Below are 27,815 nucleotides of genomic sequence, written 5' to 3' on the forward strand. Positions count from 1 at the left end.
TCGCTTTCAAGATGTTGACTACACTTTATGTGCATGATCTGATCAGGATCCGCCATTACTGATCAGTGATGTTTTAAAATGCATAATGCTTCCCAGTGTGTTATTTGTCAAGTCTGGCTACAGCCAGACACTGTCACACTGTACTGACGTCTCACAGCCATCTCCAAAGGTACAGAATGTACCAAAGCAATCGTGGTGAAGCGGGATTTCTTTATGGTAAAAGTCAGTCAAGAGCCACTATAAAAAAAAACAACAATATTCCAGTATATATATTCCAATATAAACAAACAACAGTCATATTGATCCTGCTCCACCTTAACACAATTCTGGTAGTCTTTTACTGATACTGGTCAAGCAGCTACAGTCCAACTTCTGGATTAATAAAGCAATAAATGCATCTATATAAGGAAAGTTTACCTCTTCAGTTGTTTGACATTTAATTTCAAAGTAAAAAGCTCCTTTGTAGTTTTTTAAATCCTCTTATTCGTTAAAATGTATTGTGACTCATCATTTGATAATCTAAAGTGACCAAAGAAGGGATTCATATCATTTAATTATACCATAACGTTTAATTAACTGAGTTTCAAAGAAAATGATTAACAAAATAAATAACAAGCAACTTTGATGCAGTCCATACTCTACTTTCCACCAACTCACCTGTTGAAATTGATCATCCAGAGGCTGAAAGGAGTTTGGACAGAGGACTAAAATCATCTCCTCAGAGAGGAATGACAAAGATGAGGCTCTGTGTGACCTTTCTTCACTGTAGTTCTTTCTCATGTAGGTTTTCTCTGCACTAAAATCCTGCTACTCTTCATGTGTCAGGGACTCATACACAGTCCTAATGACTTTGTAAAGAAGGGGTTGGTGTTGCGTCGGCTCAGCAATGAGCCCCATATTTGTAAAGCTGAGTTGAGCAGCTACTGTTGAACGTGAATGTGTGCATTTGCTTCATGAGAACTCTTAAAAACTGATGACCTTTACACGTGCCTTATAACCAAATCCTTTATAGAGGGATTTTGCTCCGTCATGCTGAACTAAAGTGTCTACTTCCAACACAGAAGCGATTACAATAGTTTGTGTCTTCACTGAGCATGCACAGTGTCGCAGGACAAAGTAAGTGAATCTGGAGTTAATAGCGGTTCTTTTGACAGGTCTCGATCAGAGCTGCTCAATGTTCAGGGGGAGGTTTTTGACCATTCCTCTTTACCGACCTGCTTCAGAACACAGACACATTTGCAGCATGTTTTAGGTTAACAGTTTTCATCTTACAGTCTGAAATCTGACTGGACCACTGTAAGATTTCGGATTGGATTTACCTCAGTGCTTAGGGTAAGTGGCAGGCATCTCCCCTGACATTATACTGTAGGATATTTTGGTAAACTTGGGAATTCATTTCCCCTCAGTGATGGTAAATATTACAGGTCCTGGAGCAGTGAAGCATGCTCTAATCATGATCCTCCCTCCACCATGCTTCGTAATTAAGATGATCTTTTGATGTTATATACTTAGTGCATGATGAATGATGTGCAACCGCTGGACCATAGTATAGCTATATTTTTTCAAAAGAGACCTGGAATCCACTGAAGCCTGGAGGATGTGTGTGTACCATGACAGAGACACTTTGCTTCCAGTTTCCATGGAATCAGCAGCAGTCTCAAAACACTGCATGCCACCACCATGATGGAGATTGTTAGAGAGATTCTGTCACACGAACACACACAAAAACACCCCATTAAACTGTCTCTCCACCTTTGAATTGGAAACACAGTAAAGTTTGCAAATGACCATCACCATCAAGTAAAATAATAAGTATGAGAATAATACGGAGGAAAGTAGGTTCAGCTCTGTCAAATCACGTGGTATATTGCCATGCTCACGCAGCAGCCGCAGGAGAAGAGGCTGTGATCGGGTGGAGAGTCAAGGTTGATTTATGGTCTCGCGTTACACCAACGCAGACCCTACGCCGTACGCTACGCCGTAACCGGCGTACGCTCTGCGTCGATTTAACGCAGGAGCATAATTCAGGCTTCAGCATCATGCCAGGCTGCCAGCTGCCGCGTGTGTGCGCACCTCGGAATTTGCGCACACCCATCTGTTTCTGCTCGGAGTCACACCAAAGCGAACGATGCAGCTCTTAACCGTCTCAACTTTGCTCTTGTCTTTCTTCAGCTCAGGTAGGAAACCACCGCTTTCACCCTCATCACTCGGCAGGGATTCATTAGGCTGCGGGTTTGACACCCAAACTTCCCAAAGACGCTCGTTTTGGGGATCGGGAGATATTTGTGCCGTGAACGGTGAAGCTGGTGGTTCAGTGTGCATTTACCTTTCTTTCTCCTTGAATATAACCAAACTGTTAATTTCTAATTCATGCAATTATGAATTGCTCTTGTATTAGCCTATTACTGTTATTATTTACTAAGTTATTAAGTATGTGCCACACCTGTGTGTCTAAACCCCCGCGGTGGCACTGCGCTCCTACGCGCAGGAAACGATCCAGGTAAGTTTTTGTAAAAAACTGCAAATCAACAACTCTGACTCCAATCTTACTTTACTCTGACATCCGAAATGTGCCTGCGAAGCGTTGTGTGATTTTCTACAGTAATCACGGTGATTTCATTTGCTGTACGTCTGTTTTGAAGCGTGCTTATTGGGTTAGTCTCGATGGCATCCAAAAGTAACAACTGAGCAATAAATAGTCATAATAATGATCTGCACGGAAGCCTGCTAGTAAAAGTTCTGCCTCCATAGCTGAATTTTATTGCTGATGCACACTCAGGTGTTTGTGTTTATTAGGGTTTATGTCACTGTTGTAACATTTTCACTATGGTCACAACATCGGCACACCTGTTTTGTTGTACATGTTCTTGATATCTCAATCATGCTGACAGAGCACATCAGTCACTTTCATCTTTAACACACAGTTACAGCTTCATTTAAATGGAAGCACTGTCATCCTGCAACTAAAAAATACCCATCAGGGTGAGGATGTTTCACAATGGTCATGGTTACCAGAACGTTTTCATAAAACGCCAATCAAATGTTTGGCTGTAATTGTATGAAGTAATTTTAAATAGCTTGTTTGACATCAACTATGGTGTTATCTTAATTTTATTTTACTAATTTCCTACATTTTTATCTTGTTCATCAAATTTTGTTTCCTAACTTCTGTCTCTACTGCTGTGGCTTTCAGAGGAAAACTGTAACCTCTGCCATGTAAAAACATTATTCAAAGCAGTGCATTCAAAACAATTACTCTTCCCTTTGAAATAAAGCAGCAGTAAGAAATAATACAAGTAGGCAAAATGTCAATGATTACCCAACATCTACACATCTCAACTTCCACTGACGCTGTATGTTTCACTGACTATTAAACACATGATAATTAAAGAAAGTTGATTCTGATGAAAAGAGCAGAATAACATGTGAAGATGTACCACATGATAACCTGCCCTAATGCATAAGAAGATGTTCAAACTAGCAGGACAGTGTTTGATTTATTAACCTGAATTCAACAATGATCGCTGGTCACTGAAAGTGACCTAGATGCATTTCTAGTGCTTCTTGAAAACCTGTTTGCTCTTCTCTCCATATAAATGAGTACTCTAGAGGACACTTGGTAAGGAGAGTTTGCTGTAAGAAAATCAGTTATGCTGCAGAAACAGACAAATATGTGCTATCAAAGGATTGCATGATGAAACTTTGTGACAACAAGCTGCTAAGATAAATGGGCCAGCGGCAGCACAAACACAGCCAGATGACTGAACATATCTGTCACATCAATTTGAAATGGAGCAGATGTCGAGTCAGAAGTCGTTCAAAAAGTGAAACTTAATTTCACTTCAGATCAAATACATATGTGTGAGACAGAGCTGAATAAGTATTCATGCATGAACTATGCACTAGTATGCACTGTGCGTGTGTTGCAGGGCTGGCTCTTCAGATTCAGTGTTACCAGTGTGAGGAGATGACACACGACTGCTCCACACCAGAGTTCATTGTCAACTGCACCGTCAATGTGCAGGACATGTGCCAGAAGGAGGTTCTAGTGAAGGATGATGGTAAGTGGTGCCTCAAAAATACAGCTCATTCCACCTCCAACCTGTCAGAAATGGCTGTTTATCTCAGAGCAAAAGACAATTTCAGAGCACAATCAAGAATGACTAGCTTTAACCAAGGACAGATGGTTGCATAAAGTTTTATCCTTTCGTCAGGAGACTTCATTCATAATTAACCTACTCTTTGTTTAATTTTGGCTGGAAATCAATAAAGTATTAAGCCAAAGTGACAAAAGTGGTGTTCGTAAGTGGGAAACTGCTATAAGTGGGAGAGTTGCACCCTCCAAGTGCAACTAATCCTAAACAGGATTAGTTTTTGTATTCTTCACTGCTCATGCAGTTATTTTTCTTCTCAATCAATGGGAATCTTGTAAACAAAAGGATTTTTGTTTTTCCTCTCTGAGTTGATGCCAATGAACTTATTTCATATTGCTGGCAGTTTTTATGGTCTCTGGGAAACAAAGAAACACAAAGAGAGCTCTCCAAAGCATTCAGCCAGATGCCAGACTCTGAGCAGAAATCAAACTGATCCGAGATCAGAAAAAAAGTGTCTATAATACAAAGAATAACATCTGTGAGAAGAGCATGAATGTATCAGTTGTAGGTTAGTGTTTCAAAGATAAGTGGTGGATGCAGACTACGGTATTTGTGTCTGAGGGGTAAACCTTTCATCGCTTGCTGGACATGCAGTAACATCTGGGTCCAGAGTGTGTATTCATACCTCTCCAAACTTTCATATCCAGGATCGTTAGAGCCTGATAGATAAATCATCAGAGCCGATGTTTAATGGTGAGGAGAATGTGCTCTTCATTCCTTCTCAACTGATTGCGTGTAGCAAACAGCGTAGCTGCAGTTGCCTGCTGCAAAAACTAATTTCTAAGTAAAAAAAAAAAACTTTGTCAATTCTTATAAGAATTCTTGTCAAGAAACACTTTATTACCCCATGGAGAGATATGTTTAGCTTCAAATAAGACAATTGTGACTAAATTTATGGAGGGGCAGCTTTTTGCATTGATACTGTTTGTGTGATGTGAGGGCGAATTAGGACTGAAATGCAGAGGCTGAGGTGAAGACTGATTTATAAAGAATATCCATGCAAATGGGGTGAGGGGGGCAAGGGGTTCGATGAGAAACAGGTGTGCAGCAGCCATCTCCACCTGGTCAGCCATACCCAGCCTCTGCCAAAACCCACACACACAAAATGTGTTTTATTAACATTTTTGTGCCTTTTTAAATTCAGTGTATGTGTGTCACCATCAGTATTTTATCAGTGAATTTTACCAGACTCTGGGGAGAATGTTCACCAATATTCTGGTTGTTCGGAGCCAGATTCCAGCTTGTAAATGATTCTAAGAGGGCAAACATGAACTAAAGGAGTTGGCGAACAGATCTGAAGAAATATTTGAAGTTACTGAGCCTTCATAAACAAAAGTACCTCCTTGGAGGAATTCTCCTCGTCTCTGCATCACATTTTAGCATCACTGAGCCCATTACTTTGGTTTTTACTGTCCACGACTGTACTGTGAGCTCTCAGTCAGCTTCAGCCACTGGCTGTTTTCAGGAGCGACCTCTGATCATCACCAAACACTACCAGACCGGCTGCAAGCAAAAAGACAATATTCTGTATTATCAGTGGCTTCATCTCTCAAGTGCTAAGTGAATTATGGGCACCGTTGTGTTGATTGCTAACATGTAGTAACCAGCAGGATTAAATCTGACCACTTTTAAATTAGCTTATATTCATAATTAAGCAAATATGCCATTTTATTAATACTGGCTGAAATGAAATGATTTTGATATAAAACTCAGATGTTACATATTCACTTTAGATCCTGCTTATCTCGGCCATGCCACTCATCGGGAAAAAATAAAAAAAGTTATGTAACACAATTAATCTTTTCTGTAACGACTGGAATAACAGGCAGGACTCAAAAGCTCGACTCACAATAAGGCAGTCTTAATTCAGGCCAAATTTTGGTACACAAAAGTCAGTCCACAAAGCAAACAAATCCAATAGGGAACAGGCGTAAGGGAAGTCCAGAAAACAGGCAGGGGGCAAAATACCAGGATTCAAAAACACAAGGAAAGAATGCTATGGTAGGGCTGGGCGATATGGACCAAAAGTCATATCTCGACATTTTCTAGCTGAATGGCGATACTCGATATATATCGATATTTTTTCTGTGACATAATTGGGGTTTCCCCCAAAGCATTATAGCATAGCATCTCTGTTAGCTTTATTTTTTCTGAGGCAAACCCTTAAAAAAACAGTCAGTTTTAATACAAAGCCTCGTGCCAAATGTCACACAGGTTCCTTTATTAACAGAGGTCTGCACAATATCAAAATGTATAAAACAAATGAAATAAAAATAAACTGCCTACATATATAGAATAAAAATGCTTCTTGAATAAAATAAAACAAATATCCCTTTCCTGCATAACAATTAAATTAAAATACACTGTGCAATTAATACAATGTAGACAGTAACAGGCAGACTTTTCCACTGAGGTTGACAGTTGTGCAAATAACAAAACATTTGTGCAAATCTCAAATAAAACATTCAGGTCAATTTGTCACAAAATAAGCTATATCAAAATCATAATTTTTTTTTTTCTCGATATAAATGATATTGTCTCGTACCATATCGCGTTTGAAAATATATCGATATATATTAAAATCTCGATATATCGCCCAGCCCTAGCACATGGATACTAAGACAAACTGGCAATGAGAACAGAAACTACACAGCTTAAATACTCTACTAAATGGGACACAGGTGAAACTAATCAGGGCAGGGAAAGCAATCATGCTGGCAGGAAACTTGACAGGAAGTATCTAAGGTGCAGGACGTGACCTGACACTTTCCATCAATGGCTGACATCATCGTGCAGGAATATCTTGGAGAGGGCAGAACGGCAGGGCACTTCTGTTGCGCCTCAAATCCATCTTGGGGGAATTCCCAAAGCTGAGCACACAGATCCCAGATCTGTGGAGATTTTTCTTCCTATAAAGAGAAGCATGATTAAGAGCCACTGCGCACGTGCATTTGGCCTGTGTTGAGGCCTGAGACAGATCATTGCCCCGTTGTATGAACCAGTCTCGACCAAGCTGTGGCTGTTGGACGGATAGTCTCACATTTGCCTCGACATCACTCATAGAAGTCATGTTAAACTCAGTGACCTACAGATACCCAGACAACTCCACCTGCACCTCATCTGTCCGTAGTGCATCGTTCCAGAAATCCTGTCGTTGTTCAGAAGCAGTTTTGTAAACCTCAGATCTGCTTCCATGTCCCTTTTTGGACAGAAGAGTCTTTCTCCTAACAGCCCTTTCAAACTAACTGCACTTGATCAGTCTTTTTCTGTCATTGATGTTAACATTTACCCTTATCACTCAGATCTGTAGGTTCTGAGATGTAACTCTTGCTTTTTTTGTTTGTTTGTATTTCTTAGCACCTTACGCAGGCTGAGCTAGTGGTAAATTTGCTCAGACAACCACTCCTGGAAAGATTGATTCCTGTCTCTAAATTTTTCTACTTGGGAATAATCTTCCTCACTTTTCCAGTTTGTGCAACAACAGTTGCCTCTTTAAGCCCATTGCTTTTGTTTCCCCCCCCTTGGCATTGTGCTAACACACCTAATATAGTTCAGACCAGCAAGCATGCCCAAACGTCTGATTTTACAGGGATCTGGACAACTGTTAATAAACCGTTTATGAAGGGGCTGATTAGGAGTACCGGCTTACAGAATATCTTACCGTCTTAAATCCCATGGAGGCAGTAAAGGGTACTTAGTATTGGCCATATTTGTTTTTCCTTTCTTTCTTTTTGGCATAACTTTTATCAACAAATAATGGCACATTGAAAAAAGTCACATGTTGTTCATCTGAGCGTGTATTTTGTTATCATGATCGGATGATTGTTGCCATGTTTTTACACTAGGAAACAAAGGGTCAAATAAACAGGTCCTAACTTTTGCATGACTGTATCTGAGACTCAAAATTGGTTATCTTACAGTAAAACGTATATAAATACTTTTTAGGTAATTTAACCATCAAGGTTGTAGGTCTCATGGGTTTTGCAGTATATCACTACTCTTTTGCTAATAAAAAACCTATTTCTGTTGTGCCTATGTGCCTTTTAACACTGGCTTGTTTTTGTCCAGGCAATAAAGGTCACCCGCCATATATAAAGTCTCCTTCACTTTCACTCCCAGTGAAAATGCAGGAACGTCTCAACCCTGAACATAAGGGTAAACTCAATAAGGTCCCGTCTTTAAAAATGTGGATCCCAATTCAGAGGGCAGGCACACCCCACCATAGTGTCGACAGCTTTTTAATAAGAAAATTTCTGCATGAATGCTTAAGCACATCCCAGTCTTTATCTCCCTGTGTTATCATTACAGGTGCTCCCTAAGAAACAGAGGACATAGACATTTGCTGACCCCATATTAACTCTGTATAAAAATGCATAATTGCACTGCCAACTTAAAGTAGTTCTGTTTAAGTTATATGAATTAAAAATCAGTCAGGCTTTATGATTAGTGCTTTTGTCAAGTGATTTCCCCCATATGTACAGATATACTGTACCTGTAGCAATGCAGAAGCTACAGTATATTCTCACTCATAGATTGTGAGTGTAATATGTCCGGTTTACAATCACCTCTCAAGCTGTGAATAAAAGACTGGAAGAATTTCAAAGGAGACTCAAGTGCGGACAGCCTTACTTAAAACATCAAGAGCAGGTGAGCACTCGTATAGTGTGCGTACACCTTTCAGATGATGGAAGTATTTTTTTGCAGGAAGAGATGAGCCTGGCTTTCTTCCCTCTATTAGCATTATCACACTCCTTTGTTTATGTCTTAAGAAATGATTAAAGAGTGGGCTTTTATATTAGAGACGGCTATTTCTCCCACTCACTATTTAAGTAGAGAGATGATTGCCACACTTCTAAGGACACCATTTCATGTCCTCTGGCCCTATTATAACATGAAATACCGCACTGAAGAACATAAAACATAAAATAGACGTCCTCTCGGCTCTTACCAAAAATGTATTAGCTTAGGTTATTTGAAATAATGTTCTTGATTTGCATCTCCACATTGCCATGTCAGTATCAAAAAGGCTGCAACACATCAATGCCATACTTAGGAAAACATAAAAGTGCTCTGGCTTGCCTGTTGTTTTGGTCTTATACCTCAAAGATGAGCTGTATAGCTTGTTTTGGACATACAAGCAATCAAGAATGTTTTCAACCCCATTGCTGATTTTAGATATATTAGATATGAGATCTGTCTTCACAAGATCTATCCAGAACCGAGCACCAAAGAGTGAACACCAAATGTGAACAGTCATGTGAATGTTGGACTGAAAATGCACAACACAGTAAACACCCCCCGTTAAGGCCGAGGTGTGTTCCAAGTGCTGATGCACTTGTCAAAGGAATCATAAGAATCAGACCTCTGGATTGCATACAAAAGGTTTGGACTATCAAAAGGCACACTGCTCTACCCATCCTTGCCAAAAACAATGTTTCAAGTTATTTTTCTATTCAGTACATTGTTCCTGTCAAAAACCGCCTTCAGCTGCTTGTTAAAATGAGAACAAAACATCAGAGCAGGGTGTTACAAGCATCACACCTGACATCTTATCTCTGAACAGAGCAATCCATCTGAACAGAGTTATCCATGGGTTATCCATCCTTAGCGGCGATGCTGGAAGATGCTACTAAAGGAGACTCTCGTTCTTCTGGAAGACTTCAATTTGTATCTAAGAACAGTGTTACCATGATTGAGTAGAGGGAACCTCTCTGATCTGAATCCCAGTGGTTTTCTGTTATCAGACTTCTGTGCTAGTCATGGTTTGTCCACCATTCACAACATGTTTGAATACAAGGAGGTCCATGAGTGCACGTCACACCAGGACTCTCTAAGCTGCAGTTTGATGATCAACTTGATAGTCGAGTCATTAGATTTACAGTCAAATGTTTTGGACACTGAGGTAAGGAGAGGAGCGAACTATCAGCTGATAACTACCTGGTGTGAAGCCAGGGGAACCAGTCAGAAGGATCGTCATCGTCTTCCTCCAACAGAGCCTCAACATATCCAGAGGGTATAGATGGACATTGAGTTTGAATGGGCCATGTTCTGCACTTCTATTTTCAAGACAGCTCACCAGAGCTGTGGCCAAAAGATAATTGGTGCCTTCAACGGCTGCAGTCCTCAGTTGGTGGTTAATGCCTGAAGTGATGGAGGCTGTCAAGCTGAAGAAGGAGGCAGCTGACAGATACCGGCAGGCCTGGTAGATTGCAGCCTCAGCTGTTGTTGAGGCAAGCTTTCATATGTGGGTAGAGTTTGTTGAAGCCATGGAAAACCATCTTTAATTGGCTCCAAAAAACATACTTCCAAACCGTGAGCCAGCACAGGTGAGGAAATGATGTTTACCAAAACTGCATATAGTGAAGTTGGAGGGCTATTGACATTGATTGTGAATGTCATCTGGTCTTGAATAACTTATTGTCAGGATCTTCTTAATCCCAACCGAACATCTTACACAGAAGAAACTGAGTCTGTGAAATGGATGGATGGATGGATGGATGGATGGATGGATGGATGGATGGATGGATGGATGGATGGATGGATGGATGGATGGATGGTTAATGATTCAAGGACCACCAATGAATTACAGTCAATGGACAGATGCTGACATTTAGTTTCCATGGTAATGATGCTGTGATATTGATGTGATAAAGGCAATACTCTGAATGAGAAACTACCATGTAAACTGAAAATTGAAAAAGCAGTAACTGTATTAAGACATGTGGAGTTTGCTGTCATTTGCATCACTGTAGATGTGTAAACACTTGAATCGGGATATTCATTTTGGAGTGTTTGCTGCATTTCGCTGTGCCAGTAAGTTTGTGCATACAGCTGGTGTGAAAGTGGCAACAGCGAAACAAAAATATATACAGTAGCACTAAAAATAAGAAGCTATTCTTGAAGCTGTGCTTGAACTTCCGTTTTTAGCAAATGTTAAGCGCACAGCTTTATTTGTTCTGATTTTTTTGAGAGCAACAGCTCCCTCCATGGTCGACAAAGATGATTTGCAAGTTCCTGTGATGGCTGTGGCCTTACTGTATCTTGGCTGGGCACCAACTTCTAGGTAAAGGGACCAAATTCTTGATTTTTTTATATAATTTACACACACACACACACACACACACACACACACACACACACACACACACACACACACACACACACACACACACAGGTACATGTATATATGTATCCTTTCATAGATTAATTATCTAACTGAAGACTGCTAAAGGGGACAGTGCAAGGATGGAGGTGACCGGATCAATCCCACGTACCGAAGTATCCTCTTGAATTGACACTGAATCCCATGTTGCCTCAGCCTGGATAAATGAATGGATAAATGGGGACATATGTGTCAAGAAGGACATCTGAAACCTTTGTGGATCATGGGTCCACTGTGGCGACCGCTGAAAAAGGAAGATGGGGCTTTTGTTTTACTGAAAGATACCTGAATATATTGAGTTACTTGGCTCATACAGATCCACTGCTTTTGACTTATCAACATTTTTTTCAAGACATGATTCAAATAACATGATCGTCTGTGAACAGCAAATGTAAAATCTTTAGGTGTCTTTAGTAAATCAGTGTAGCTCAATGTGTCTTAAATGATTTTATTAAGTGGACTCTAGATAATCTCAACTCAATTTTATTTATAAAGCAATTAAAAAAACAACACAGTTGGTCAAAGAGAACTGAGAAGAAAGGAAGGAGTAAAAATTAACTATTGACATCCAGTTAAGTTTTGATAATCAGTCTGTGTTCGCTAACTTGTTCCACCTGTGAATATTTAACGTGTGTGTGTGTGTGTGTGTGTGTGTGTGTGTGTGTGTGTGTGTGTGTGTGTGTGTGTGTGTGTGTGCAAATGAAAAACATATCGTAAAATGTTTGTAAAGTTTAAAACACTCAAAAATGTGCTATATAAATGTGGATCATCTACCAGAATTGTGTCACATAAAGAAGTTTAAGGGAAATACAAGTGATCAAGATTGAAGCGTTTTTGCTTCATTTTAAATGAAATGCAGGTGAATATGTTACGGCTTCTGTCTCTCTCATGTTTGGCCTCACAGCGAGGAACAAAAATCTTTAAACTCCACAGAGGCAGCATGCCAAGTGCAGCTGTGATGACAAGATGAATACGCATAATTATTCCCCTGGATTTCCTCTGAATAACAAACAGCAGTGGCGGGTGTGTCACACCATGGCATAACTGATCCTGATGAAAATGGATAACTAACACCTTTCTGGCTGAGCAGAAAATTAGCTTGTTTCTGTCGTGAAGACTTTTCTTTTCACAAAGTTGAGTTCGCCAACTTTGAGATGAAGCATCTGCTTCTCATCTCTGAATAGGTTGTTGAGGCATCCGTGTTGGTGTAAATGATATCTACAAATAATGGATCAGTCAGATTTTTCTTTGTTTAGCTGACAGGTGAAGAAGAACATGAGGAGAGAATTTGAAGTCTCTCTCAACAGAAGGAGATGGAGCTTCATAAAAAACGCCTTCCACAATGTGAATTGTCCTGGGATGGTGATGTTAAGTGGGTTCATGTCTGGCGGCAGCGTCAGACTTGCAATGCAGAATTTGCCCAGAATCCTACTGGGTTCAGATAGAATGGATTAAAAGTGGTGATACAAGACTGATAAGGTCAGTTCAGATTATGTAACAACAGCTGATGACCCCCGTTCTTAGCCAACGCTCCCCTGACCAAGACACCGTAGAGTGAAACAGAACGCATGCCAGTTCCATCTGTGTCTCCCTGATTTCATGGCTTATCTAAATTAGCTTTTGCAATTCACAAAAAGTTCATTTACTGTATCAGGAGAAAGAAAATGAGACTGTGGTTTGTCACAGTAATTGGCATTCACTTGGTTAAACAGAGGAACTCTGCCTGGTTGTGAAGTAATATTTAATGGATGTTGGATACACAAAGTTTTCCTACCATACTTTACTTAAGCGATACAGAACCTTTTTAAATTGCTTTAAAAAAACCCCAACAGAATTCAAGTTTTCAGCAGCTTCTTTTGGTTCAGGTTTTTTATTATATTCTTTTGTATGAGGCTGTCCTGTTGCAGTGTTGAGCGTTTGATCGTCAGCCACCAAAATTTAACTTAAAGTTGTTTTGTATAGCAGCTGAATGGCTTACACGGACGTTCCGCCACCATTAGTGTGTTAGCATTAGCAATGAGATGCATTTTAAAGAGCTTTGAATGCAGCTAACACCGAATTTTCAGCTCCTGTTGAAAACCCTGTCATCTTATTTTGTAGAACTGTATTTTGCAAAGAGTTATTGAGCCCATCATTAACGCAGTCTTCTACCAAACATGGAATTGCTTTTGGGTTAATTCACACAAGAAAAATCTGTATCTTTCTTTTTGGTGTGCAATTTGCCGACAAAAGGTGCTCAGACACAACAAAGCTGCAGAGTTCAAATCCTGTTTTCAGGCTGTTTGACTACACTTAAGTGGGATAAAACTACACCTAGAAACATTTGGGAATAGCATTTGCAAATGTATCTTAAAGCGCAATACTTCTGATAGATGTGAAGGTTGTTGTCTACATTGGGCTCATTGGCTTCAGGTGTGGAAGTTTCCCCTGGCACAAGTCTACTGTGTTGTTGACATGTCAATATTAGTTACTTGTGTCTCTTTTTAAACCTTTGCAGCACCTGTAATTGTGCAAAGATCTCAGCACTCACATTGGATTCCTTCCCTGACAACTTAGGTATATTGACAGACTTTGGTGTCCATCTCCTTGTTTGTTGACCCAGCTCGGCCAGGGTTGGGGAGTTGCAACAAAGGGAATCGTGACAAGATGTAAAACACAGGACTTTATTGTAAAATCAAAGAAAAAAAAAAAAAGGTACACAGTGGGCAAGGTACTTAAACAGAGTTGTGGATGGAGATGCTGCTCAACACAAAAACACATCCAAAAGTCCCTATCTGATTGAGTACTCAATGATCCCGACATGACAAAAAACTGGTCTTCTTAATACCGAAAAGGGGAGCAGAACCATAAAATAGGCACAATAGACACATCCAAAAGACATTTACTAAAACAAAATCTTAACTGTCCCAACTCTGGGCTAAAAGCTATCTTAACAAAATGTGAAGCCAAAAGGGCTGTTATCCAAAAACCAAAGTACTGTAAATCACAAATAAAACAGACATCAACACGTCCAGGGCAGCATCCGCAAACATCCCTGCGTGTTTGTTGCAGCTCCCCCGGATCCAGAACCGCTCCTCTGGAAGGATCCTCTCCAGTCCTGTTCTGAAACCGTTGGGTTGTGTAGCTGCGATGTGATTGGCTGATGCTCATGTCGACGTGTCAAAGCGTTGCTCTCATTCTCACGTGTGTGTGTGTGGGGGGGGGCACGTTACCTCGGAACAGAGTCCCGGTCTGGTACCGGGTAGTTTGAGTGTTTCTTTAAGAATCAGGTACGTAAACACACAGAGGTTCAGGTGTGAATCTGTTGACCCCAGGTGGTCGAGCGTCTCCCAGCGATTCTTTCTTCCCAGCGTTGGTGTGACCCACGTTAACGTGGTCTTGCAGCATCAACGTGGGTAAAACCAACATCAGGAGATGCACCAACACGTTATTTAGTTGTTAGTTGAGAGTTGCTGGTCCAAACGCTGCCGTGTTATAAACGTGGGGAATAAACAGAATGTTCCGTCACAAAAATAAAACAGACGTTAACAAAGCACTATTTAATATATGTAACTCGTAATACAAGGACCTACAGTCAAAAGTCTTATCAAGTCTCAAGTTTGAGAAAAGCTGTAGCCGAGCAAACAGTCACCTCTTGAATGAAGGTTGAGTGTGTCTTTTATTCCTGCAGCGGTGATTGGATGGGCTGCAACCAAATAGGGAGGGCAGAGATGAAGGTGTGTGGACCTGGGCCAATCCCCTCCAAGCAGTGGCAACCAGGGTGTCATCAGGGGAAACAAGAAACAGCTGGGCTTAATAGAGGCAACTCTTTTGTAAAATTGGACATGAGAACTGTAAAAATGGGATTGGATCATTTTAATGGTGTACAGTATACAAGTTTCATGTGTGTAAATGATGATGTAAGCATACTCACGTACCAAAGAGATGATGTAAGCCTGCACCCAGTTTTTTAGGATAGATAATTCTTCCTAGAAAGCCATTCAGCCATTTCCAAAACAGTAACTGTTATAAATCCCTGACGTTAACTTTGGCTCAAAAGGACCAATAACATATAAGCGGAACATGTGATATGCTTTCAAGGAATCTAAAAACAAACAAAACAAAACAGACCACAAACCAGTCATACAATGGGCCGATTTCCTAACCTAAATACCAAACATCTAATCTAGATTCAAATAAACCGAAAACATAACGACCAACAACTCCCAGATCAGCTCACAGTCGGCCAAAAACAAAACACTAAAACCAGGAATCAGCTGTCGTTGGTGTGGTGGGGCGAGCAGGACCGCCCCCTCGTCCCGGTGAGGCAGAGACTAATTAGACAACCACAAATCAATCACACTTTGACACCAAGGTATGCATAACAGTAACATTTCTCTCTTTTTGAAAAAGGGGATGAGGAAAGGAAACTGGAAACCTGCTGTTGATTATTTGAGCAGACTACTAAATTAATTTATAAAAATATGAGATATGATATATTTGTCTTGGGAATCCATCTTTATTGCAAAAAACAGTCACAACCGGATCAAAACACAATTTTTGTCCATTATTATACAGAATTCATAATTGTTTCATTTCTTCTCCGCTTGAATTATAGTTTTAAATTCCCCCCCCCCCAGTGTCCTCATACTACCTCATATATTGGTTTGTATGCATTATTATATTATTTGCTGACGTTTTTTCCTGTTAAAAATAAAAAAATAATAGAAATGAAAGCCGTCTCAGGTGATAACTCATTACTATGATTGATAAATGAAATTCAAGCTTTTATCATCAAAACTTCCTGCTACCAAATGTCCGTGCTGGCCATTTAAGCTCTTGCCAGTTCATAAAACATTAGTCATGTATTGAGAGAACTGACTTAAATTAGATTTATATGGATGATAAACTCCAGTAGTCCGGTTCGTACGCCTATGGTAGGATGCCAGTTCTTCCATGATGAAGTCAGTCCAGCCACTGTTACCAGCAAAGCTTTAATCCAAAGCAAAAAGTCTAATTTAATATTGTCAATATGTGACAAGTACACACAGGTCATTGCTATTCTGCTCCTGTAAAAATGTCAAGAGTTGCAATTGTGTCACTTGATTTATTTGGATTAACAGTAATTTAAAGAAGTTCAAGGTTCTCCAGACACTTGGACATTTTGCTCACCTGTGCAGCCAACCATGCTGATTCTTATTAAAGCCTTGTGGTTCTCTCAGCACCCACAAGAAAGTGATAAGAAAGTCCACCCTTTTCCTCATAAAGTAACTCAACAGTATAATTTAGATTAAGGGGCTTAAACCTACAGTTTCAACACGGAAAACTGAATGAAAACCAGCCCCCGCCGTCAAATGTGTCTTGTTATCGAGCATTTCCCTGTAATCTTGTGTGAGATCCATTGTTAGAAGTTTATATTTTCTCTTCACTCATACTCTTAAGAATACACTGTATGATGTATTGACTTTAAACCAGAATCGTGGTCCTGGCAACGATTTATTTCAAGATAGTGAATGATGTATAATCCCTGATTACATCTCAGCAGGCAGTTTTACCGTTGCAAAGGGAACTTCTGTAACGTTCCTCAGGCTTTCACTTCAGTAAAATGTCCAAAAGAAAGCTTCTATCACAATCACGAACACCTCAACTGCTTCTCTCTCTCATGGATGGATGGATGAATATTTTCTTAAAATGAATTTAAAAAATAATCATTTTTTGTCACTCACTGTTGCACAGAGCAGCATATAAGTATAATAATTATGTGGTTAGTTGTCAGTAGATATATGTTATAAATAATATAAAAAACATAAATATTTCACTTTAACTCCATATTGATTGACCAGTTTTAAGTACATAGATCAGAAATATGTTTTATTGTTATTCAAGTAGATTTCTTCCCAGGACAATGTTTCTTTGTTGTTTATCCATGCTGCACTGGTCTGTCCATCACGCGGTTAACGGAGATGCTGATGTACGTGGAGTGCAAATGCAATGTCACCATGGAACCTGAAGTGCTAAGACCTCTGGTGGACCATTGCTGCAAAAACCGTCCCAAAAGACATTCTGATGTATGAAATGATACAGTACTTGAAGTATAGAAGAATAGAAATGGGCTCACTGGCAACTGTATGCTTGATAAACACATACAGTCATGTCCAGAAGGATTTGGACATGAAAGAGATTTTACGATTTTGCCTTTAACACTACCAGAATGTTTTGAAATTCAACAGTCAAGATGTGATTAATCTGTAGACTATAGATTTTAATTTTGTAGGTTTCCCAAAAAATAGGGCATTTGCCATCTAGGAACTGTAGTCATTTTAAGCCACGTAGGCCATTTTTAAAGCAGTATAATTGTAAATACAACTTCAATATTTAACATTTGGATCTAAATCCTGTGCAGTCAATGTTCCCAGACCTTAACTGCAGCCACATTCAGTTTCTGTCCTTAATGTTTCCTTCAGCAACTGAAAACATGATCTGCTGCACTGAGCGCAGGCGGCTGATTGGCCATTAAAGACTGTTCTGTTCCTCCAACGTAAGAGTTTTGATTTGTTTCTGTATATTTAGGGTCATAATCCATCTACACTGTGAAGCACCATTCCATCGGTTTGGTAGCGTTTGGCTGACTGTGCGCTACTTTTATCATCCATCACGTTTGTGAGAGAAAGATTCAAATATCAGAAATGATATGGTTGATATACTTTCTCGTCATTTATGGGTCTTCATGACCTGACAGAGAATCGGGGACAATCACGTTGCAGGCTCCAGCCTGTGAGGAGATCAGATGTTTTTTCTCATCTACAAGGCTTCAGCCAGATTTTGTTATCTTGGTACTTTTCCAGAACCTGCTGACATCTCAGTCTTAATGTTTAAATAACTTGTGCCAGGTTTTCTTGTTGGTCCCTTTCCTGTCATCTGCTTTGCATACTGTGGGAGTGAATCAGTTTCAGTCCTAGTGAAAGTCAATTCTTTATTTTTTCAGTCTTGACTAGTTAGTCTAGAGGACATTTTTCCACAACGACATCATCTATAATTAAACCCCAGTGAGTCTGTTCCATTGGCAGCCATACAAACCCACACCGTGACACTGCCTCCGCCATGTTTGACACATGTGGTGTGTTTTGGATCATGAGCTGTTGCTATCAATCTCAATACTTATCTTTCCCTGTCTTTCAGATACAAGTTTACCTTAGTTTCATCCGTCCAAATAATCTCATTTGAGAGGGTTTGTTTGTTTTCCTTTTTCTTTTCTGTAACCACAACAAATTGCTGTGTATGCCTCTGACACGCCATCTGATGACATTTATGACCTACAGAACCCCGCAGAGATGTTGTACTCTCGCAGAAATAGAGGTAGAACATCCCTGTTGCACTTCATCATGACCACAACCCATAAACCAGGAGTGGATCCCGCCGTGTTTACTTTTAGAGATCCACTTACCGTGTGAAAGGTGACATCGGTTTGAAGACACTGTTATTCTCCTTTGACTTAAAATGTCATGCATTTCCCTTTTATGTTACCGAGCAACAGTGGCAACTAAGTTTACAGGTCCAACTTTTACACAAAAAATAGCAAAAAATCCAAAATGAAAACCCCGTTCTTCTGATCAGTGTGAGGCATGTGGGTTTAATGACTTACATTATTTGGTTAGATAGAAAAAGTACAGACAGATATGCAGACATATAATTTTTAGGCTTTACAAATCACAAAAAGGGCCAAAAAGCTGAGCATCTGAAGAACTCTACAGAATGTCAAAATATAAGGTGGAAAAAAGTAACAAGCTTGAAGTCTGAAACGATGTGACTGGGGTATAAAACTGAGCAATGAAAGGTGATGACGGAGCTGAAATGTACAAAGCTTTGTCTAAAACATCTGCTACCGGAGAATTGGGAGTTACTCTTAGCTCCAGGGGTCACATCTTACGTTATGCATGCAGAAATGTTAGATTTATCGATATGTTTGTTAAACGCAGGATTGAAAAAGCTTATTTTCCATCAGATTCTATTCACTGTATTCACCGTTATCTGTAAAGTAACCTTCCAAATATGTGGAAATAGCCTATAATGTCCATGGGAGCTCTTTTTCCTTTTCTTTTCTTTTTTTGTTTTGCTGTTAATCTGACAGTATTTTATCATCCTTTCTGGATTTCCTTCATAATATCCTGATATCTATAATAGTACCATTTAGAGGTTTCATTAGAAAATGACTGAAATCCCCAGACGTGTCAACCATGCTTTAAGACCCAGTCAGGTTTTAATGCCGGCTTTGAAGCCAGGACATTTTTGGCATATTGCACCCTGTCTTTCCACCAGATTATTTGAACACCTTCTGGGACCTTTGATGATATTTGCAGCATGTTTTAAGACATGGGAGAATGCACAATTTAAATGAACGTGCAGCTCTCCGGGTGTTACTATGTCTGTAGCTGCTGCACTTGGGTGGAGACACAAGTGAAATATGGCTGGGGTTATTGGAAGGTTGCGTGCTCACATCTGAACTTCTTTTGGAATAAAATGTCAGCCAAATGTTAAAGCCTCCCTCCAGTAATCTCACAAACAACTTTGAATTACAAATTACACAGCTCTCTAACATTCCATTTTGCACAGATCAAACATAAACCGGACCGTCCACTTGATACCAAGGTGGCAAACATTCAGTCACCAAATCTCATCGACATGGGGGCAGACAGGATGGATGCAGCTGTTCGTGGTCACTTTTTCACTTAAAAAAAAAGAGATTAAAGACCAAACTAACTGATAATTACAGCTGAAATAAATCAATGTTTCAATCAATCAAAGTTTCAGTAAAAGTGTAATTTAACTGCCTCATTCAGGCAGTTATCAAGATTTGAGGAAGTAAATGTAGGTGTTCCTGTACACATTTTTTTAAAACCACAATATGCAATGCTAACTGTAAATAGAGATGTCAGTCCGTTGTGTCCATTTAGTCCGTTGTGTCCTGATCTTCTGTACGTATTGTACCCCAGTCTAACTCTGTCACCACAGAATGTATCACACTTGAATCAGCATAAAATGTGGATTAAAACTATTAGTCCAAGTTTTAGCTAGTAAATAAAAAGAAATCAGTGAAGTGAAGATGTGCAATAACATCCCACGTTTGTTTTCATCTTGTGCTCGTGTTGGGTCGTGTGGCTGCTTCCAATGAGTAGAAGCGTGTTTTCCACTGAACCCAGTAAAATCCTGGCAGCACAGAAAGGGTCAATAGAGAATCGTTAAATTGTCACAGGTGAAACTAACTAACACCAGGTCAGTGTAACGGTAAGTAATGTGTCGCATGAATACAGGACTGAATTGATTATATTAGCTGTAGTTACAGATCAGAATGTCAAGCAGGTGTAATTGTTGTAAATGATGGGCACATTACTTACTTCGTTACATACATCTGAGATCTACAACAAACACCCTGTTTCCTTTGTACTCTTGTCTTTTCAATGAAATTTCAAATACATTAGAAATTGCATATATAAGTTGCATTTTAGAAAACTTCCCAATGTTATTTTTTTCTCTTAGTTTGTACCGTGGTTCACAAATAGAAGGTCATTTTGATGCTAAATACTAATAGTTATTTTGCCTAAAGTAGTTTGTATTATGCAGTAGCAGTTGCACAATTCAGTTCACTGTTTCAAAACTGTTTAAACCACAAAAATGTTCATTAAACCAAAGTCAGACTGTATAAAGTCATTATAGTAACGGTCTGTATAGCAGTGAATCTGAAGAAACATCCCGTTACCCCTTATATTTTGTTGTTGGATCTTTGTTGTTACTTGTGTAGCCCTTTACAGCGAGCAGGTGTCAAAAATAAAGGCTTTAAGGTAATACTTTTCCAAAGCAAAACTATACAGCCAGAAAAAAAAAAGAAATGATTAAAATGACATACTGAAACGGAAAGATCTGCGTGTTCGTCTGTGTGGTGCAACATTAGAAAACCAGTGAACATAATCAAATGTTAATAAAAGCTTTATTTTATCATGCACAATATTTTCCGGCCGGAGGTACACTTTTCTCAAACCACAGAGGTAGGATAGAGATGCACATGGTCGTCATCGATCCAGTCGTATTTATACTGAAGAAGGAGGTGTTTTGTACGTGAACCCCATCCGTGGAGCCAACTGTCACACCTTCAGGCTTATATCTCTGTTGATTGCTTCCTACTTGAGGTGTCAACCCAGAAAAGATCTAAGACAACTAAAACTTTAAGAAAAACAGGATGGGACCCATCAGTTTTAAAACATCTGTTTCTCTTCATTGTCTTCACCTAAAGAAGAGAAAACAGCTAAACAGTCTTAACAGTCTAGTCATAAAAAACAGGAGGTGATCCTGCCCTGAGAGCAACAGTGTAGAATCTTATAGAAAAACCTTTCAAACCTTTAAACAACTTCATTAAATCCTAACAAAACATAGAAAGAAAATGTCATGACACTTTATTGTATTAAGAGCTGTTTATAAAATGGTACGTTTTGAGCTTGGATTTAAAAAGAGCGATATCTGTGGCAATGGGCATATCAGGAGTTTCCAACTCAAACACAGATCAGCCGTTGAAAAAGCAGGATCACCCCACTGGTTGTCTCTTAAGCTTAGAATGTCTAAATGTGTTAGTTGAACGGTTGTAATGTCTTTATATTCATGGAGTTTTTAAATCTCTGCCATATAAGCTCGGACCATAAGATCATTAAAGATCATAAAAACAAACATTTAAATCGTAGAATCAACTCCAAAACAAACTGGAGAAGACTTGAAGACTTGTTCAGGCCAATGTAAAGTAGATTACAACCATCAGCCTTGAGCTAAAACTAAAACAACAAAAATCATGAAATGCCTCCTTTAGATTGTTAAGAAAATGCTTCTCCTTACAAAACTGATCACCGGTTATCAAACTTTAAGCTTCTATCAAAAATTATTTCAGATTTGTGTTTTGAAGAAGATGTGCTGCATGGTCATTATGTTTTGTTTTTGTATTTTTTTTAAATGTTTCTTAGTTCACATTATTGTGCTGAACTGAACATAAGGAATCATGCTCACAATGGCGGCGGATGGAAGTTGTTTGCTGACAGTGATGTTCATATTGCTGTCTGAAGACAGCTGAATGTGAAGAGAAAAGCTTGTTTTCCTTTAAGTTCTGATCCACAAGATGAAAGAGTAGAGCCTATTTATCCCAAATTACAGGCACCCATTTGTTTCTCTCTGTGTCGCTTCCCCCACACAGCCACACAGCTCTTTACACTCCCCGCTATCATCTCATTACAGCCCTAAAACCTTCATTTCATTCTATATTGCAGGGATACACTACCGCAAGTCCTGCGCCTCTTCAGCAGCCTGTCTCATCGCCTCCTCCGGCTACCAACAGTTCTGCACCGGCAAGCTCAACTCGGTGTGCATCACCTGCTGTAACACACCGCTGTGTAATGGACCGCGGCAGAAGAAACGGGCCCAGTCATCCTCTGCCATTACCCTAAACACGCTGCAGGTCCCTGTGTTTTCCCTCTGCGTGCTCCTGCTGCTGCGCTCCATCCTGTGCTGACACACCTTCATACAAAAAGTTCAGGTTTTTATTGAAAATGTTCTTAAAACTGACATCAGTGGAATCAGTGGATCAGTGGAAGCTGAGACGTACATGCTTCGCGGTGTATATAAGCTTTAAGTCATGTCTGTTTTTGATTTTCTGAACGTCTGTGGCACCTCGCTTCTTGAATTTGAGAAAACTGGCCTCCAACAAGGGATAAACTACAGGGAACTCAAATCATTGTCATACCACAAACATGAGCATAGGGTTGCTTCAGGAGTAACTTTATTTATTTAATCCATCCATTTTCTTTACAAATTAACATAGAGTAATTAACAAAAGTAGAAGTTTTCATTTTTGTGAAGAAAATTGTCTGGAATTAAATCTTTTTTTTTCTGTAAAAATACCCATCATCCTTCCATCTTTTATACACAGGCAGGGTATATCCTGGACAGGCCGCCAGTCCATCACTGTGTACAAATACCTTTACCTTGGATTGTAACTGGTTTTAAGCTCATTTACAGTTGCACAAATCAAAAGAGACATTACACAAGCATGATATTGTTTAATGACTTAAGAAGACAGAACAACTGATCTAATAAAGGGTGTCAGATACAGAAAAACAGCTTTCCTCCTTAATTCTGTAACAGCAACTTGCAGTCCTGTAACTGCCATTTTGCAGAGTTTTGTATACAGAACAACAGGATTATTGATACGCTTCCTTCAGGCTGTTCAACTCAGCATCCTGTAAATGATGAAATGAAACCAGTTTGCAGTTAACATGACTCTACAGTACAGTCTATGTTTTGCAAATCTCAGAATGTATTTGATGGCATTTTGAAATGATGACAATTTTTTTTATAGCCATACCATGCTCTAATTAGCTTGTGTCTACAAAAACAGAATTTGCAAGTCTTTTCATACTAAAGCTTCTCACAGTTAAAAAAGATGGAAAGAGAATACAAAAAAAGGAGTTGTCACTTTGGAGAAATACACCACCACATTTCTACTGGGTCATGTGACTAACTTGAGAGATAGTGATTTAGTATTGCACTGTATGCCTGTGACAATCTTTTATCCAGTAAGAAAATAAGGAAACATGGCTCCTCTATTAATACGGAGCATGAATGGGTGAATATGGGAGTCCACAATCACTGAGGAGGGTGGGATATAGTACCCTTCAATATTTACCTATTCTAGAAATGTAGTTTCAACTCATCTATGCTGCTCTACTTTTCACAAATCTGTTCTTGATAAAAAAAAATTGTCCGAGAGTTCAACTTGGTTTGAAAAATATACATCTCTTGCAAAGTCACATGACCTCTTAAGCTCTACAGCTCTGTCATCAGCATCTGTGTTTTGACCAGCAGGTGAAGGTAAGCTTTATCTGAATAACTATATCTTCTAATATATAGTTATTCTTAGATTTTAAGTGATATCTCTAATGAAATGAGACATGCTTCCTCTACACACTAAGGGCCTGATTTACTAAAGGTTTGCGTGCGTAAAAACGTGTGCAAACTTGACATCACCCGCAGACCAATGTGCAAGCTCATCTACTAACAGCGTGCAAAGAGGACTGCGCCTCTCAAATGAGCAAAATAGCACACGCTGTTCATTTAGTACTTTTGCCCTGATGAATAATCAATATGGGGCGTACCCGCCAGAAATCCCTAAATACTGGGAGGGGAAAATGCAAATATCTCCATTTACCACACGCAATGAGATTTACCAAGCCTGAAAGTTTTTGCGGGGATTGTGATTGCGTCTGTATTTAATACGTTCGAAAGGAAGGTGCTAATCTCCCCAGCATTACGCAGGGATGCTTGTTGGTGCCTGAGGGGGTGCTTTTCACGGCAGGGGTGCTGAATACGGCACAACAATTTACCTCGTCCACTAATATCTCTAACTCCAACTCGTCAAATTTCCTTTTGCGCTCGCAAACCGTAAGACACGCAACACCTCATTTAAATACTGCTGTTTGCACCTGTTATCAATTGCGCACGCAATCTTAGTTGATCACCCGCAAAACACACAACAACAGCACGTGCAAACTTTTTCAGTGCACACGCAATTTAGTACTCTTTATTTAGGATCTTAGTAAATCGGGCCCTAAATGTGTTAATATTGCTGATAAGGGTATAGTTATTCTAACGTATTCATATAAGAATACGTTGCTTTAGGTAGTATTGTGTTAAAAGGCAGCAAAATTAGAAATAGATTTGCTTACCAGCAGAAGAATTTGCCCAATCTGTGCTGGAAATGGTTTCATGTTGACTGACTTGTAATGCAGTCTTTGATACAGTATAAAGTCCAGACAAAGCAAAAATATCTTCAGATGAAGTGGATTTATTCTTCCGACCAAAATTCTTCCAAAAGCAATTACGTCATCAATAAAAGCATAAAGATCTGATCCAAGGACTGCTGACGTTACACTCTTTTGAAGGCAGATGTCGTCAGCTATTCTTCAGATGAACTCGCCCGTTTGCTGGTGAGATGGATACATTTAGTAAAAATTGCACAATCTCAGATGTCAGCTTAACAACTGAGGATTTTTTAAACATCTGCAGGAACTAAACGTAAGCTGTTGTGACAAATAAGTCTTCTCTGTCTCACAGTAGATGAAGCAGGTACTATTGTCTGGACTTTGTTTTCAGTAGAAATCCAGCAGTCAGCATAATTAACGGGTCAAATGGCTCCAGAGGAGCCCACAGTTATTTCACAGCTCCACCTCCTCAGATCAGCGGGGATGGCAATGTGAAATGGAAAGTGTACAAAAGGTCTTGTGGAGAGAAGGAAGCACCGTTGGCTGTGTTGGTAAGTTGTGTGACTCATTGCCATCGACATAAACTTCCCTGTTCAAGCAGTGATCAGACATTATACAGATGTTGTTGTGTTTAAAGAAGCAGAAAGGAAAAGGTAACTCCCACACATTACTGCTGTTTCATTTTACCATTACTCTGTTTTACCAGCAAGCTTGTGATAACAACAAGGGAACACCAGAAGAAGACCAGAAACCTGATCCAGAAAAGAAAGAGTGATCTTTGAGTTTGCTTAAAAAGAAATGTATGTATGTGCTTTTGTAGTGTAAACATGGTGTGTATGTACATCACGATTAGTTCATATTCAAGCAAGGTGATGTGATCTGCTGAACTTGGAAAAGGTTGGTAAAACTAAATTGTAAAAGTGACTTGCATTTACAGAGGTTTAGTGAAATGTTGCAGATTAAAAGACTTTGCCAATGTTTTCCTTTTCCTTTGAAAGTGGCTTAAGTCTGGAATTTTCTTACAAAAACATGTTAATTCTTCAGCTTGTCTGTTAAAGATTATTTTACACGACTTCTTTGTATAACAGTAGTACACTGGGAAGGGAGTGTAATTCAGTAGTGGTCACATTGTCATGCTTAACTGTATAGGCTTTGGGATTATCATTCTATGACTTTATAATTATTAAAGTTCTTCCATCAAGATTTGTACAACACTAACTTTTGTCAACTGACCATGATCTGACTGAAATGTGAAGGAAAATATTTACCTATCATCTGTTTGTTTAAGGGATATTTGTATGCTGTACTGTACATGTTTGTGGTGACACATCGAGGATTTACTGTCGGAGCCATGTTTGTTTTCACTGCTAACTGTGTTGCATTAAATTGTACAGCACATTATATTTCAGTCTCTGATGGTACATCTATGGTTGTTTTGAGAGATGAATCTGCCTCTTCAGTCAGGCTGAGGAACATCTGACCATCTGAAGCCACCCCTGAGTCACTTTGCCCCTGAAATGTTGTAAAGGAGGGGGGTATTTTCTCTTGTGGGAGACTGACACGACTTGTCCTGTTGCGACGCAGCGACTTGAGCAGCAGCGGTTGGAGGGAACGCGCAGAGGCAGCATGGGAGCGCTCCACGGTACGCTTGTTGATGTGCTCGATGGTGAGGTGGCACCGGAGCACCTGCAGAAACACCTTCCTGAACTGCCGGGAGGAAAGATTGTAGAGGAACGGGTTGATGACGGAGCTGAGGTAGAAGAAAGTATCGGCCACGGGGTGGAGCATGATGTAGCTTCGGAAGAAGAAGTTAGTCCAGTCGTCCTTGGGAACAGCTGCCACCATGAGACGACGGATCTGGTTGGGAAGCCAGCACACCATCAAGGATCCCACGATGAGACCTGAAAATGTTTAGAAACATGTACAAATCAATTAAAAGACAAAAGATTTTTGTATAAATTAGACAAAAGGAGAATTTTGACATAGAATTATAAACCAAAATTGAAGTTACATCATTATGCTTTAGAGAAATAATAATACATTTAGCTAAAGGTATTAAACTGAAACAAAACCCTTTAGAAACAGTCCAAAAAAAGAAAGAAAACTAGTAAATATGGAGATATCTGAAGTGAAAATGGTCCCTGGGAATTTTTTAAACTGATAATACTATTATATTTTCATGTCAGAGATAATTGACCATCCTCTGGAGACGGAAACAGGACATTGCTCATGAAATAAAAAAGAATTCACGCTAGTCATTTTCATCCATACTCATTTTTGTAAATTAATTTATCAAAAGACTAAAACAGTTTTCAACTGCCTAGCAAGTGTCCAGTCAAAACAGACCAGATATCCTTTACACTGGGTCACAAAAGGGAACATAGTGCAGATGACATAAATAAATGTAAGAAACTGAATAAACACTTTGTGTTTCATACTATGAGCCCACCGTACAGGTGCTGCATGGCCTCTGAGATGGAAATAAAGTGTTTTAAAGGTAACTGGGTGTAACCTGTGTCCAAAATACATTTGTATGGTAGCTAAAAGCTCTAGGGCGGATGTTAAATAAGACAAATCACGCCAGAGAGGGGTGGAGTGGGGGTGGCCTAAATAAATGTCATAGAGTCCAAGGAAATGATGGTGAACTTAATGAGGTCATAATCTCTAAATAAATGTATCTACATCATGGACGAGGAGATTGTGTTATTGAACACTAGAGTGCATAGTTTT

At 39.5% G+C, this 27,815-nt stretch overlaps 2 protein-coding genes across 2 annotated transcripts in view; one reads left to right on the forward strand and one right to left on the reverse strand.

Moving 5' to 3' along the window:
- Positions 1 to 2,098: 2,098 nt before the first annotated feature.
- Positions 2,099 to 26,431, forward strand: LOC133446074 (ly6/PLAUR domain-containing protein 1-like). The gene is made up of 3 exons (XM_061723831.1): positions 2,099 to 2,177; positions 3,930 to 4,061; positions 22,596 to 26,431. The coding sequence occupies exons 1-3, from the start codon at positions 2,129 to 2,131 to the stop codon at positions 22,835 to 22,837; spliced, it is 423 nt and encodes a 140-aa protein (XP_061579815.1). The 5' UTR covers positions 2,099 to 2,128; the 3' UTR covers positions 22,838 to 26,431.
- Positions 22,934 to 27,815, reverse strand: part of gpr39 (G protein-coupled receptor 39) — a 49,150-nt gene continuing 44,268 nt past the window's right edge. The window contains exon 2 of the mRNA XM_061723830.1: positions 22,934 to 26,986. Within this exon, the coding sequence (XP_061579814.1) occupies positions 26,484 to 26,986 (503 nt within the window). The 3' untranslated portion in view covers positions 22,934 to 26,483. The remainder of the gene's footprint in view (positions 26,987 to 27,815) is intronic.

The sequence above is a fragment of the Cololabis saira genome, chromosome 6 (assembly GCF_033807715.1).
Source record: "Cololabis saira isolate AMF1-May2022 chromosome 6, fColSai1.1, whole genome shotgun sequence".
NCBI lineage: Eukaryota > Metazoa > Chordata > Actinopteri > Beloniformes > Belonidae > Cololabis > Cololabis saira.

Coding starts and splice junctions, on each gene's coding strand:
- LOC133446074 (XM_061723831.1), top strand. CDS start 2,129: ATGCAGCTCTTAACCGTCTCAACTTTGCTCTTGTCTTTCTTCAGCTCA. Junction 2,178..3,929: donor CTTGTCTTTCTTCAGCTCAG/GTAGGAAACCAC, acceptor CGTGTGTTGCAG/GGCTGGCTCTTCAGATTCAG. Junction 4,062..22,595: donor GGTTCTAGTGAAGGATGATG/GTAAGTGGTGCC, acceptor TCTATATTGCAG/GGATACACTACCGCAAGTCC.